Below are 15,679 nucleotides of genomic sequence, written 5' to 3' on the forward strand. Positions count from 1 at the left end.
AAAATGCCAAATATTCAACCCAATCCAATCACACCATAGGCAGAACATTCACATAAATCCCAAGACCTGGGAATGGCGTGTTGTGCTAAACTGGCTGGGTTTTCATATCAAGAGCAAAAAGGGGGGGGAATAGTCTTGTGCAATAAAAGTGAGCGTCCTGCTCAACACTAGACTTCAAATTTTGTTCTAATTAACTTTTATGTAATTCATTAGTTTGGCTGTAAATTCTTCTTGTAAAAAGTTTAAAAGGAAAAACCATTCCCAAATCCAAGGACCAGACCAAGTGCAAGAATGGATTTACTAGCATTTCAAAGATTTACCTACATCCTGGATGAAAAACAAATAAAAAGAAATGAAAAGGAGAGGGAGAAACAGTGAATAAATGCCAAACGACACATGGTTTAGTAGTAACATACTTCAATTACTATTGGAAGAGGTGTGTGTGTGTGTAAGAGAGAGACAGAGAGAGAGAGAGAGAAAAAAAGATAGAACAAGGGTGCAAGAGTTAAATTAAAAGGGAGCCTGTGCTAGAGAAAGAGCGAGGGTTCATACATGAGAGTGAGAGAGAGATCATGTGAGAGCTAGAGTTAAAGAACTAAAGCTAAAGTAAAAGCAAAAAAAGTGCAAATCATTGTGATAGAACATGTAGCAAGAGAATGTGAGCAAGAAAGTGAAAGCCAGGGTGAAGGAGGGAGAGAAAGAAAGAAAGAACTTACAACTGCCAGATACTGGATTTTTTCTTTTCTGTCAGAGTTGGATTCTCCCTCGACGCCCTGTATGAGAAAGGTTCAATTATAATAATTATAATAATCACAAACAACCTACTTCATTATACAGGGGGTCTAACAATAGAGTGTCTAAAATATAAAATAATAAATATAATACCAGACACTGATCCAAGATTAGATACAAGCTGTGTACAAGGTGCGTTTCCTTACTTTTAAGACACCCTGCATATTACACTCTGTATGCTACATTATACTACAGGTGGACTGAGCAAAAGTTCACACAAATACAAATCACACTTCACTTAAGCAATGTGGCAAACTGGAACACAACAATTTTTGTTTTTACTATGCAATCTATACAGGTACTATCCACTGGCTGTTGTGCAAAAAAAAGTCTACAACTGGTTAAATGTTATTAATGCAGTGTTTTTTTTAATGATTCACAGTGTTCTGTAAGTACTGATGTTCCTGTAGACATTGAAGGGAGGTCTGTGACAAACCTTCATAGAGCGAATGCAGACTCTAGACCATCACTCACCGAATCATTTCTGTCCACCTAACGGCCTCCTGCAGCTCCATCAGCCTCTCCTTGTACTGATTCCTCTCCATAAGAACCCGGGCCATCTCCACCCGTGTGAACCGCTTCCGCTGGGCTGTGGGAACATCGCTCTGCAAAAAGACAGCAATATAGGATTGACTGCATAGAACTTCAAGAATCTGATCACCACATCATCATAGACACAGACATGCCACATACAGTATCATGATTTTACTGTTCCACAGAAGCTAGAGAACACTATCCATCTGAACCTCACTCAAATCCTAATAATTCAACTCGTCTTGTCATGGCCACTGGTAAAACATACTCAAGATAATACCTCACAAGAGGTGAGTGTTCACACACACACACACACACACACATTTTATATGTACTTTGTAAACATTAAGACTCTGCATGTTTGAACATCACTGTAAAATACAAATATGTAAATGCCTGTAAATGGAACCCACTACACTTACTTCATCGTCCTCTTTTACTTTTAGTTTTGTTGTTTCCAACTCTGCCCGAACTCTGTTAAAAGAAAAGACCACAGAATTACACCTCATTGTGCAAAGCCTGAAGCTCAATGTTTGCATTTTAGTGACTCTGAACTGTGGAGATGAGTATGTCCAGAATCTAATGTTTGGTCCTTAAGAACATCCTTTTACCTCTTGATCTCCTCCTCCAGCTCCTTATTCTTCTCCTCCAGTTTGTCTTTGGCCTGTCTGATGACTTCCATCTCACCCTGCAGAACATCCTTCTCACAGGTCAGTTCATCCACACGACCAATCAGGTCATTCTTTACCACGTTTAGAGCGTTCCTGCAGAGAACACACACACACACACACAAGCCACTGTTTCCTATCCTTTTTTACTGCTGCCATTCCATACAATCACAGTAGATGGCAGCATACACTAGCATGCTGAACCTACAGTAGATGGACAAAAATATTGGGACATCGGATCATATAGTGTGTGATTTGAAATCAGTTTTAAACACTGCATTTCTGCCAATGACAAACATTTGGACATAGGGTATTTATCTCTATGCAAAACATACTGAATGAAGGCTACTGTATATTAAATAACTTACTTTGTCTCTAGAAGTTGGGTGTTCTCCTGGATGAGGTGCTCTACTTCACGACCCATACCTGTGTTAAAGCAACACATCTTCAGTTTAGTTCAGTTATTTAGAACTTGTTTATGCTAAATCCGAAAGGAACACAATAAACACTAACTTTCTAATGTGCGACACAAACCAGAGTTCCGCATTTACAGAATTTAAGATATGACATAGGCTGGCATGTACACACTGTATACAGGTAAGATAACAGACCAAAGTCCATCATACAGAAGAAAACTGAATCTAACCAAAAATAACCAAAAAGGTTCCTTACCAAAGAAATTAAGATCTAAATTTGGCATGCAGGGCAAAGCAAGCAGACAGAAAAAGAACAGATGAAAAGGACAGTTTAAAAATAATTCTGATTAAGGTATGAAGACGTGAAATGATTTGGAAGGAAAAATTAATCAGTGAAAGCATACACACCAGAATACTCATCTGGGGAACAGAAAAGGCCAAAAATATGAAGGAAAGCGGACATGCAGAGAGAGAAAATGGTTAGAAGCACTGGAAGACCCACATTAGTGACAGATGGATTGAAAGGGCTGGAGGGCAAAAAGTAGCCTATTTGGACACTACTGTACAATTGGTTTTCTGTTCACAAAATGATAGCATGGCTCTTATAATAATTTATTTAATGTACATTACATCTTTTTTTTTTATGTTTTGAGACACATTCAACTTGTTTAAGTCATTTTTATCTAAAGAAACTGTCTAATTGTAATGGTGGATCTTATATATCTTATATATTGAAACAAGCTAGATTATTTGCTAACAGATTTACAAAATTACAACCGAACACAAGTATAGGTTTTTTTTTATCCTCGCTGATAGCGACACCTACTTAGAATTAAGCAATTAGGAGCATAATGTCATAATGTAGTCGTTAGTGTAAAGTAGTGCAATACAACAGTTTATTTGTTAATTTTTTTGCTTTGTTTGCAAGTCACACTGTTGGTAAGTGTGTAGGTTTTAATTATCACAGCTAGTAAATGTGTGATGTATAATTTTCATAGGGCACTTAAGATGCTGAGAGGAACAGGAATTAAGCGAACTTAAGATATAAACCGAATTAGACAATCTAAAAAAGCATTTCGTAACTGAAATGCAGAGTAATGTACAGACATCATACATATCATATTAAACCAGCAGAACTTACCATATCTAAACAGCACAGTAACACCATTGACATTAAACAGTGATTAATGCACCCAAGAAACAGTTTGCATTCAAGCTAACACCCTCCAATCCTTACTGCTGCGTTCGGCTGTTAGCTAGCATTGAGCCGCTAGCTGCATTCCGGTGTTCTGAGGTCAATAACTAAAGACTGGAGTGAATTAAAGCCATAATCCACATATTATATAAAACCACAGGACCTACTAATCTAACTAACACGACACCATCCATCTGTTATCAAACACCAGCCATTAATTCAGCTCAGAAAACAGCTAGCATCGCTAGTTAGCAGATAGGCTAATCCGCCGTTATTTGGCTTCAAAATAAAAGCACCAGCTCAGAAAATATAAATGAAAAGATGTTTACAAAAAAAAAGAACAATTACTATATTGATTAAAATAAAACTTCTAAATTTTGCTAATATTTACAAATGTTTAAAATTGATTTTAAGCAATTTAAACAGGTCAGGTATATGATTTTTACACAGCAACAGAGTTTTCAGCTATTAATGTAAAACATGTCTATGACTGTAGTTACTATTTAAGACGGATTTGAGTAGCCTATAATCTTCTAAATTAACCTCTGGCATGTCTTCTAGAAGTGTTTTGTAATTTTTAGGTAAATAAAGGTGCAGATATGATAAGTTAGTCTATGTCAGTTATTAATTCATTTATTTGCTCTCTGGATAAAATTCAATTGAACTGTAGAGTTTAAAATACTTTGATGAATGTAATTAAATTCATTTAATTTAGATAAATGTAAATAATTTAATTTTAAACCACCCAATTTACAAATCCAAAATGTGAGGGAAAAAATAAAAGAACAAAATAAATGTAATTTGCCAAAAATAAAACAGATTTCATAAGTGCCTAAATAAGTTAAGTTTTTATGTAAACAGATCACAGCATTAACAAGCTAATTAAAGTCTGGGACCGTTTTATTTGTATAATAAAACAAATGTATTTATGCTTAAATCTCTTACGGTGTTTAAACATTTGTAATTAATTCTTCTCTCTCATCATTCACTCTAAAACTGTAACAAAAAAAAAACAACATGCCTCTTTCACTTAAGACCAAATTTCTTAAATTGTTGAAAATATTATGCTAAATGTCTTTAGAATGTCTTTCTAGAAATTAGTTTATGTTCCACACACTTAACTATTCACAGCAGTGGGAAGGGGAATGAAAGCATTGGCTGCACTCAACATCAAATATCACTGGAACAATGCCACAGTTTCTTGAAGAACCCTTCAATGGATGTTTTTAAAGGGAAAATGAGATGTGTGAGTGTGAAAAAACAAGCTCTACATAGTGTTAAAGTTCTCTGTCCATTAGACGATCAACATAAGACCACATATATCTAACTCAAGGCCAAGAACATACACAAGATAATGTACACCATTACTTACCCAGTAGGTCAGCCCCCTCATCCACGTCCCCTATGAGGTCAGTGCCTGCTGAGGAGAGCTCCTCAAACAGGGAGTCAGTGTTGCGGTCAAAAGCCATGTTCTCAATCCCTTTAGTAGGAGTGCTGAAGAAGAAGAAGCAGCAAGAGACAGATACAGACTGAGTGCTGAGAGGGAGAGTGCTCAGGTCAAAAAACATTCATGCTCAACAACAGCTGAGTAATTACATCAGGCTGCTGATAAGATGGTGAACGTAACATAAGAGACAGTATTAGTAAGGGGCTACCTGGAGCCTTTGATGCCACTCAGGTCCATGTCAAGTTCAGGGGTCGACTCAATAATCGCCTGCACTTCAGACCTCTCAGCGTTTTCCTCTACTCCACTGTCTGTTCACACACACACACACACACACACACAAGGTACTACATTAGGGCTGGTGTTACACATTTTCAGCTGCAAACATTTATTGGGAGTTTTATTTTATTTGGGAGTTGCTGTCAGTGTGATTACATGGTAGAGATGTGAATTACATTATTTCAGTACATAACTCAGGTCAGCATATCAGGAACACATCTGTAAATAACTGGTTTAAATGTGAATTAGTACATTTTCACCTCCCTTGTCTGTGTTAACACTAATCTTCGGTCACTTACTCTACAAAACCCTCCTCATACAAGACCCTCCCCATCCAACCCAATCTGCGTTTAACTCCACCTTCATCTTCTTAATGTCCACCATCTTCTCAACAATCTTCATGTTCTCAAGCACCTACTACTCTACCCTCATCTTTCCAGTGCGCTGTTTCTCTACCCCTTACTTTCTTACGCTCGATGCTTAATGCTAACTAGCTAACACAGCTAGTGACTGACAAATGCACAATAACTGATTACAAAAAACAAATAATCAGACAGAAAAAAATTAAATATTGTCACTCAGAAACATTAGATCATAGAGAGGGGTGCTTTGTGTTCCTGGAAAGACAGGTGCATTTAAAGAACAATAAAAAGTGCTCCAGTGCTGTGTTTTTACATAACGCACACATTTATTCTCTATAAAAGCTTTGTTTTCCTTTTATTATTATTGCTGTTGACTTAATTTTAGTTTGTGATCTAAAGTGCTGTGTACAGGTATAACACCACACTAAAATAAATAGAATCATCAACAGAATCAATAAATGTGTCTATCCAGTAAATGTAAGGTAAATATATGCATTTTTGACATTACAGAAATAAAAAATGTGAAACAAAAGTTGTGTTTCTGGTGTTACAATCTTAATGCTCAAGCCTCAAGATTCTGTACTGCACAGTCCTGTCTGTTAAATTGTCTGATATCTGCACTTTGCACGTTTGCACTGATGCAGAGCTTTTAGACCTCCAATAATGAAAAGAAAACAAGTTCATGTTCATAAAGTTTTAGGCGTTCAGAAATCAATATCTGGTGGAATAACCCTGGTTTTTAATCACAGTTTTCAGGCATCTTAGCATGTTCTCCTCCATGCTTTTGGATAACTTTATGCCACTCCTGGTGCAAAGATTTAAGCAGTTCAGCTTGGTTTGATAGCAGTTCAAATTTGGTCAAATCAAAGAAACTCATCATTTTTAAGTGGTCTTTTATTTTTTTCCAGAGCTGTATATGAAGCTGGAAATGGCCAGAAGTCTTAACATGATTATTAGCTGACGATATCTGTCTACTGTAATTTTATTTCTTTAATTCCAGTCTTTCTAATGTGAAGAAATTCTCTGGACAATTTATTACACCTGTCTGAAAGTAGGTCTCACCTTTAGCGCTGGGATCTGTTGCTGTGGCATTCTGTACTTTAATGTTTTTGTTGCTGTCTGGCTTCTTGCTGCTAGAGTTAAGGTTCCTGTTCAGTCCCTCTGCCTCCTCGGTTTGAGGCGTGTCTACTGATGCCATGGCGACATCTGAGGTTGCCGTGGACATGGGTGTAACAGATTTGGAGCCTCCTTGGCTAGCATCTGAGAGTTCATCCTGAAACAGGAGATCACAGAGTTAGAAAAACAGCTATTCATACTGACATTCAAAAATGTCCTAACACAGCCTATTCCACAGAAGGCGTAAGTACACAAGTGCTAATTTGGGATATGCATCTATCAAGGCCTGCATTATTTATCACTTAAAAAGCCAAAACATGGTTTAAATCCAGAAACCCTTCACCCACGGTTTATACAACCGAGCAGTTAATGTCCGGCTGTCTTTACACACACTTGACTTGGATCAGTGTGCAGTTCAGAAATATTTGCACATATGGTCTATAAAAGCTAGACATATTTAAACTATTAGCCTACGTTCAAACAAACGCAGCACACACAAACAGGAAAACCTTTAAATGCCACACAAACTCTTACCTAGAGCATCTATACAGCACAGCAGAGAAAGCAGAGCTGGCATAGATAACTAAGAAAAGGTACAGATAGGCTATTTGTGGGTATATATGATAAACAACACCAAACCATACACAGGGATAACCATTGATAAAATTAATTATAAAAAAAACATTATTAAAAAAAACAGAAGCTAATTCATGTTGTGATGGTCTTGGTTTGGTGCTGCAATCAGTAATAATTAAGCCTTATTCTACAGTAACATGCAAAGAAATTAAGCACACAGATGCTGAATGCAACCAAATGTTAACCTAAAGATTATTAATGTACGAAGTCCAGTTAGAATCCCATGACAACATTCCTGTTTCTACACGTTCACTGTCCATTTTTTCAGCTCTCATGACCATATAACAGAAGTTAGTAGTTCTACCATTGAAGACGGTCATCCATCTGTTTCTCTGCATACATTATTATCCTCCTTTTATCCTGTTCTTTATTAAGCAGGAGTGTGTGCTTTGCTGGCACAAGTGAATCTGACACAGCAGTGCTGCTGGAGTTTTTAAACACTGAGAATAGCCAACAGCACAGAGTGGGCTGCATTCTGTGACCACTGATAAAGGACTAGAGGATGGTAATCACAAAATCTGCAGCAATTGATGAGCTACCAGGTGCAGGACCTAGTTACAGTTGTTAACATAGTGAACAGTGAGTGGATACAGTGTTTAAAAACTCCAACAGCCCTGCTTTGTCTGATATACTTATACACACACACACAGAACCACTATGTAAATGTTACTGCAGTACTATTAACAGGGGAAAAGAGGGTAATAATTAAGTATGCAAAGAAACTGCTCATATATGGCCAGTGGGGCTGGCTGACAAAATAGTAAGAGAGTGTAAAAACAAGGAATTGGTTATAATATTGTGACTGGACTTTTACAGTCATATGCAAAAATGAGCATGCCCCTGATTAAAATGCCACAATTATTTTAATTGCAAGTAAGAAAATCTAGAAAAAAAAGGAACAAACTTATTACAACATTTACTGTTGTTTTATATGTAACAAAAGTAATTATAATTCAGAACACGCAGAAGTGTGTCCCTTTCAAGGGCAAGCGTTTACATACACATACTAACTTGATCAGGGGTGCCTACATTTTTGCATAAGACAATATATTTTACTTCCCAAGTGAACAATTGCAAGCAGCCCTATATAAACACAGAAAAGTAGGTTGTAAGAAAACAGTCAGTTGGTGAAAAGCTGAAACAGCACACAATACACTGCACTACTGCTGCTAGCACGATGACCACGGTGAGGCTAACAGGCAGGACTACCTCAATAACATCTGTCCAGAGGAAATCCAAAGTGTCCCGTTCACTCTTACCCTCCCCTCTCCTGAAGGGACCTTCCGCCTCCAGCTGCTCAGAGAAAGAGGGACAGTGAGCTGCACTGAAAACCTGCTTTAGTGCTTAAAAAAAAACACCCAGCCAGGAGGATTGTGGGATATATACGGTAGACAGACAGCTTTGTTCTCAAAAGTAAATGTCACATTGTACTCATATGTGCTGGTTTCTTAGACCCAGATATGGGTATATACTCATACTTATCTGGCCACCTTCACACAAAAATTTCTTTAGGGTTGGTTTCCTGGACAGGGATTAAGCCTAGTCATAAACTACATATCTTCTTTCAAAGAAGAATCTCCATTCACACCACTGTATAGTCCAGGACTAGGCTTAACCCCTGTCTGGGGAGACCAATCCATAATCATTAGAGAAGCAACTTTACAAAAGAAAGAAACATTTTCTAATTTCAAAACATTTCTATGGGTTCCCCTTATCATGTAGTCAAACATGGAAAAATAAAGATTTACAGATACTGATCAACAACTTTCTTTTTTTTTTTTTTTTTTTGAATTTTATTTGTAATTTTTCCCCATTTTCTCCCCAATTTACACGGCCCCAACCCACTCATTAGGACTACCCCTATCACTAGTAATGCCCCAACACACCAGGAGGGTGAAGACTAGCACATGCTTCCTCCGATACATGTGAAGTCAGCCACCGCTTCTTTTTGAGCTGCTGCTGATGCAGCATTGCCGAGCAATGTCGGAGGACAGCGCAGCGGCTCGGCTCTGTCCCTGTGCTGCAGACATCACCATAGGAGTGATGTGGTGAGAGAGCGCCATCTACCCACCCGGAGGGAGCAGGGCCAATTTTGCTCCCTCTGAGCGCCGGCAGCTTGATGGCAAAGCTGCATGAGCGGGGGTTCGAACCTGCAACCAGCTCATCCTGCTCATAGTGGCAGCACTTTAGGCTGGGTGACACGGTCAGTATGCTAATTTAGCTTAAGGATGTTTATCTCCTTGCTCTCTGTTATTTTAATCCTTGTGTATCCTACGCTAGATTTGCAATATTTACTGAAATGTTTTTTTATTGGTCTATTTCAGGAGACCATCTAATTTTTTATTAGCCTTTTGGGCTACCTTAGGCTAAGTGCTTGTTCAAGCATTGCAAATCAACAGCATCTTCACTGTTTGAAAGGAGCTCATCACTACGCCAAGCTCAGCCTTTACGCTTGTACACCATGAAGAAAACAGCAGCTGTCACTCAAGCCTTTACAGAATGTGAATATGAAGCAATCCTGAGCTGCATGTGCTTTAGAGAGAGGACAGGTTGGAGTATATTTTTAGCTGGGGTTCATAAATTATGGAAAAGTGTTTTATAAGGTGCAGCAGAAGAGCATTCTGCCCTTCAGACACCTACAACAGAGATGTTTTATTCATACCACTTTTCAAACAATATTCCACAGGTGCCTATGATCTATAAAAAGATCATGAGCTCTTATTAAAATCAATTTGCTATGGAACAACAATTAATCCTGAGAGGGATTATGGAGTCACCTTGCTGGAAACAGCTGTGGAGGGAGGGCTGTGCACACAAGTATCTCTGTGGTACTCAGAATAAGCAATAATGTAGGTGATACATGTTAAAAAAACATACAAATTTAAATAAATAAAAATATTTGTTAAATGAAGCATGTAAGTGTGTTACACAAGGGTTTAATGCAGATGTTTAAGACATTTATACTTCAAAGTATATCATATCATGTTTTGCAATACTGTATTGACAGTCAAAAACACAGTATTGATTTTAAATGAATGATTTACATGAAAATATTTGTGTCAGACATTGATTCATGCCACATAGTCTTAAAAGCCCACTGTTCTGATTGCATAACAAATAGACTTATTATTTCCACAGATGAACCAATCAGTGTTTTTGAGGCTGAACTTATTTACAGATCATCTTTCAGTATGATCAATCAAGTAAAAGTCCAAGAACCATCTGAGAGAGTTTATAAATTCTTACGCAAAGTTGTACTGTGGATCTCATGAGTGTTGTTTGTGGTGTTTGCAACTCCTACTGTGCTAGCTCTACAGTACTCTTAAGAGGGGTATCTGGGTAGCAACTTTAAGTCTTTACGTTATTATTATGTTAGTTTGACACATTCTTGTATTTGTTTATTCATAATCAATTCTTCAGATATATACATCTAAAGTATATATGTAATCTATTAGGACGCTTACAGAACAAAATAGAATATATAATGACTCATTCATATATCGCAAAATTCTGCAAAGGCTACCTTCTTGTCTCTTGTTTTACAGCATGCCATCATATCAAACCCTTTCCTTTGTTGCCATGGCAGCATCAGCCCACCACTCTCAGACTGCCAGTTATTTTGCCAACCAACCTGGGGAAAGCCTGAAAACATTGCATCGTGGCCTACTTTTCTTCATTTCATAGCCAGGGTGCCAGGGAGAGATAAACAGACGGTAGTGGAGACTGTAAATCTGAGAGAAATGTCGAGTCATAGAGGGCACAAAGCACAGCCTGTGTATGTCCTCGGTGGGAGTCTGCTGGAGGCCCGAAAACCATCAACACTCCTTTGTGCTGGTGAATTTGGGATGCTTCGCCATGGGGATTAAAGCAACCGAACACAATCACTAAAAGGACGCTAATTTAAACAGACTATATAAATTATGGATGCATCCACAGAATATGAATTATAGATGAACCCTCACTGCCAATTAAAAGCAACAAACTGTTTATACGGAAAAGATTGTTTTTTATGCAATAAGTGGTAACTTAACGCTTTATTATTTATTCATTTAGAGCAGAGAGGTTTTATCTGACAAACTCGTGCTACACAACTTGACTGAAAAGCCTGGTGCACCCACTGGCATACATCTACTTACACCACACTGCATTTCTCAATGTGAGCCATTGCATTAACTTGTCATACATATGATTTAGTCCTGATCAGATCAGATTTGCGTTGCGCTAATTCCCTGCTAAAATCTAGGCCTGTCACAATAACACTTTTTTGTGAACAATATGTTGTCCCAGAAATTATTGCGATAACACACACACAGTGAAGTGAGGAGGCAGGGGAACCGTGGGTCCACCCAACACCATGATATGCATCCCCGATCTGTCCCAGCTGCCCCGCATTGGACTGGCATAAAGACCCTGCCTCATGGTGAGAGACAGGCTGAGGCAACACGAACCTAAGAGACATTAAAGTTAAGCGACCAGAGCCGCACTTGGCCATTACTATAAGTTTGTTTTGGGTGTTGATGGAAGGCATTTTTCCTAATAAAAGACAGGTTTTGAGTTCATTCACTTCCTGTGTCGGTGTCTTTTTGAGCTTCCGCACTACCGGGTCACAGTGGCCACGTCCACAGTCACAATATATGTAAGTGCATTTTGTAAATGCAAACACAATGTACAATATCACAATTATTAAAATGACTAAGGTAATGTTAATTTATTGAACAATAAGGCCTATTTGCATCCCAGAGTAGTATGGACATTTCTGTTGATTCTGTTTATGAATAACTATTAATATAATATTTTAATACAAAACAAACAACTGTTCTGAGTGAAACATCTCTACCTGTATGAGATTTACACATCATAGGTTTTTGCTTAAACACAGGTTATTTCCAAACCAAAGATCCAAAGAAGCAATTAATCAATTAATTAATTGATTGATTAGCCCATCAATCTATTTGATAGTCTAAGCTGATTGTCATTCTGTTTTTGTATAGTTTCAATAACATTTTTAAGTGTGGGCGTTAATAAATTAATTTCTTTCATTTGTCTTAAACCACTGTGCCCTTAAAACATACTGAGCTGCATTTAGCTTTTCTAAAGGTTGAATTAGGTTACCAGATGCCCCCAACTTAGTTTAATATTATTTTAGTAGTACATTATTTTACACCTCAAACAAAAGGAGACCTACTGTTCTTAGCCACTCCTTTGGCAAAATACATAACATTTATTGAGTATTAAATGAAATAAAGTTAAATAAATCCTCAGTAAGAGCAATCTCGTTCAGGTCATACAGCAGCACAGGATCAGAGAGAGAGAAGCATTGTCACCTAAGCGATCAATAACAGAGTTCTCCATCTGCGACTGTAAGCTTTATTGCAATGGTTTTGCTTATAGGGGCTGAAAAATGATCTCTTCCCTACACCAGTTTCTTATACACCAATAGTATCTCCAAGGTCAGACTATTGAAGGCTCTGAGCTACTGATAATGCATCTGTTAGTGTCTGAATCAGTCAGGAGCCCTCCGCTCAAATCATTGAGGGTATTCAGCTACTTAAAAGGATCTAAATGGAACAAAATAGAAATCTAAGAAAGGCTTTTACTAGTGTCTGCATTAATACTAAAGCCATCTAACTGAATAACTGGTTTGTAAAAGAGCTGAATAAAAAAAAGCTAAACTTTTCAATAACGAACCATTTATTGCCAATTACACCAAGTCTTTAAAAACTGATCATGTTTATTACTTGGATTAAAAAAAAAAAAAAAAGACTGTCTTGCTGTAAGTTGTGTTATATAGAACAGAAACAACTAAAATATCTATTTGGATAATAGGCAAATAGTTTTTGTGATTAAAATCTTATTCCTGTTCTGGAACTGCACTGCAGATGTTTGTTTGTTTGTTTTTTACTGAATGCATACAGCATCTATACAGGTCACACCATTTAAACAGTATGCACCAGCTTGACCCCTATTGCACACATATCTACAGGGCAAATTCAAATAAAATATCATTAACAGAAATACTGGGCTGCTGACATATAAATCGTTTAGTTGTACAATAACAACTCCTTAATAAAATGCAGAACAAAATGCTTCCCAAATAGTAGGAACATAGCTCTCTCTTGAGAGCGAGAAAGAGGTTTGCTTGTGCCCCAGGAGCAAGATGACAATAAATAAATACTTATTTAAATTGAATATTCATGAGGGGCTCGCTGCGCAGAGCTTTTGTGAAAGGAAGAAAATTCCAGAGAGGGAGGAGTGAAAAAGCTGTTCTGTAACACAGTCTCCCTCTTACTCTCACAGCCTCTCTCACTGTCTGTTTAAGCATGCAGGACATAGCATGCTCAGCCTCCGCCTCAGAGAAAGTTTCCTCTCTGCTGGCACGCTGCTGCTGCTGCTTCTGCTTCCCAGTCCCTTTATCACACACTCTGTCCTGGATCCTTTTAGAAAAAGGAAGCTCTCTCAATGCAAACCAGCCATGCCGTCATAGCTCTCTTTCCTGGGAGCCCCTCTGATTTCCCAAAAGTGGAGGACAGTATGTTGATTACGTTCCACCACTAAATAGCCTAAATTAGCCTAAGTTAAAAAAAAAACAACACATAGAAAGCTACAAATCCTTAAAACAAGCAACTTTCAAGCAGACTGCCTCAAGGCATGTTGACTCATGCTGTTGCTGACTGATGGGTTGACTGATGTGAATAAATAAAGAAAGATAATACACTGAAAGATAAACACAACCCCACGCCATAAGAATAAGCGTTTCGCCCACCTGAAGGCTGGTGTTGGAGCGAGGGTGACTGAGGTTGTTGTATCTCCATGTATCTGTCCCAGGAGTCTCCACTTGCTCCCTCTGCAAGTCAGGGGTCATTACATCAGCACCCGGCAGCTGGAAGATTCCCAGAGACACAGGCCGCTCCTTCCTGGCAACACACAGAGACAAATGATTCAAGTGCTGGGTATTAATTTGCTATGACGAAGACTTTCCAAATATATATCACAGTATTATTTTGTGTGTGTGGTTATATTGCTAAATTGATTTTTTGCATTCTTTCAAACCAATATGAAACACTCTGTAGAGGACAGAGGTTGGTTCAATCCCATTTCACTCTTTGGCACTAGCATTTAGCCCTAACCCTCTGTTTTGGTGAAATGTTAGGGGCTTTATGACCCTTGAAATTAAGATTTTTGTGAGGCACACTCAAAACAGAGGGGTATGAGAATCACTGGCAACATGGCAGCACAAGTGGCCAAAGAAACCGACAAATTTGAGTATTTTCCTTTTTAAAAACTTATGAAACCACTATATTACCATAGCTTAATGTGTAGTATCAAAGTTTAATGGTCATTTTCTTCATAACATAGTGCACTAATGCCCTAAAGTTAACTAGATAACCAGCAGCTAGCTTGCTGAACTTGCTGAGCTCGCCACTGCTATAGCTTTATCTCTATCAGGTTCTTGAGGGGTTGTCCAATTCTAAGGGGCCGGATTTCACCCTTAAAAACAAGTTAAAAACAAGATACAAACAAAGCTTTATAAACAATCTGCATTAATACCTTTACTTACAGTGCCTTGCAAAAGTATTCACCCCCTTGGATTATTTCCCTATTTTACTACATTACATCCTGCATGTATTTTTTTTATCGGAATTGAATGTGATGCATCTGCACAAAATAGTCTACGTTTTAGAAGTGAAATGAGAAAAAATATATATGTATATAAAGAAAATATGAAAATAAAAAACTGAAAATTGGCATGTGCATATGTATTCACCCCCTTTGTTATGAAGCCCCTAAAAAGTTCTGGTGCAACCAATTACCTTCAGAAGTCACATGCTTAGTGAAATGAAGGCCACCTGTGTGCAATCTAAGTGTCACATGATGTCAGTATATACACACCTTTTCTGAAAGGCCCTAGAGGCTGCAACACCATTAAGCTAACCAAACAACACCATGAAGACCAAGGAGCTCCCCAAGCAAGTCAGGGATAAAGTTGTAGAGAAGTATAAGTCAGGGTTGGGTTATAAAAAAATATCCAAATCTCTGATGATCCCCCGAAGCACCATCAAATCAATCATCATCAAATGGAAAGAACATGGTACCACAACAAACCTGCCAAGAGAGGGCTGCCCACCAAAACTCTCAGCCCGGTCAAGGAGGGCATTAATCAGAGAGGCAGCACAGAGACCAAAGGTAACCCTGAAGGAGCTGCAGAGTTCCCAAGCAGAGACTGGAGTATCTGTTCA

The 15,679-nt window shown here is 38.1% G+C and overlaps 1 protein-coding gene across 6 annotated transcripts in view; it reads right to left on the reverse strand.

Annotated features, from left to right (window-relative positions):
• spag9b (sperm associated antigen 9b) overlaps positions 1 to 15,679 on the reverse strand; it is a 64,182-nt gene that overhangs the window by 11,537 nt on the left and 36,966 nt on the right. For 4 of the 6 annotated variants that reach the window (XM_022667877.2, XM_049465169.1, XM_049465172.1 and 1 more), the window contains 10 exons: positions 14,206 to 14,356; positions 8,652 to 8,735; positions 6,753 to 6,963; positions 5,261 to 5,360; positions 4,978 to 5,099; positions 2,363 to 2,420; positions 1,938 to 2,090; positions 1,749 to 1,800; positions 1,267 to 1,397; positions 717 to 773 (listed from right to left, as the gene is read on the reverse strand). In XM_022667877.2, coding sequence (XP_022523598.2) covers positions 717 to 773; positions 1,267 to 1,397; positions 1,749 to 1,800; positions 1,938 to 2,090; positions 2,363 to 2,420; positions 4,978 to 5,099; positions 5,261 to 5,360; positions 6,753 to 6,963; positions 8,652 to 8,735; positions 14,206 to 14,356 — 1,119 coding nt within the window. The remainder of the gene's footprint in view (positions 1 to 716; positions 774 to 1,266; positions 1,398 to 1,748; positions 1,801 to 1,937; positions 2,091 to 2,362; positions 2,421 to 4,977; positions 5,100 to 5,260; positions 5,361 to 6,752; positions 6,964 to 8,651; positions 8,736 to 14,205; positions 14,357 to 15,679) is intronic. The other 2 variants (XM_022667879.2, XM_015607852.3) reach the window with 1 other exon arrangement.

The sequence above is a fragment of the Astyanax mexicanus genome, chromosome 15 (assembly GCF_023375975.1).
Source record: "Astyanax mexicanus isolate ESR-SI-001 chromosome 15, AstMex3_surface, whole genome shotgun sequence".
Classification (NCBI taxonomy): domain Eukaryota; kingdom Metazoa; phylum Chordata; class Actinopteri; order Characiformes; family Acestrorhamphidae; genus Astyanax; species Astyanax mexicanus.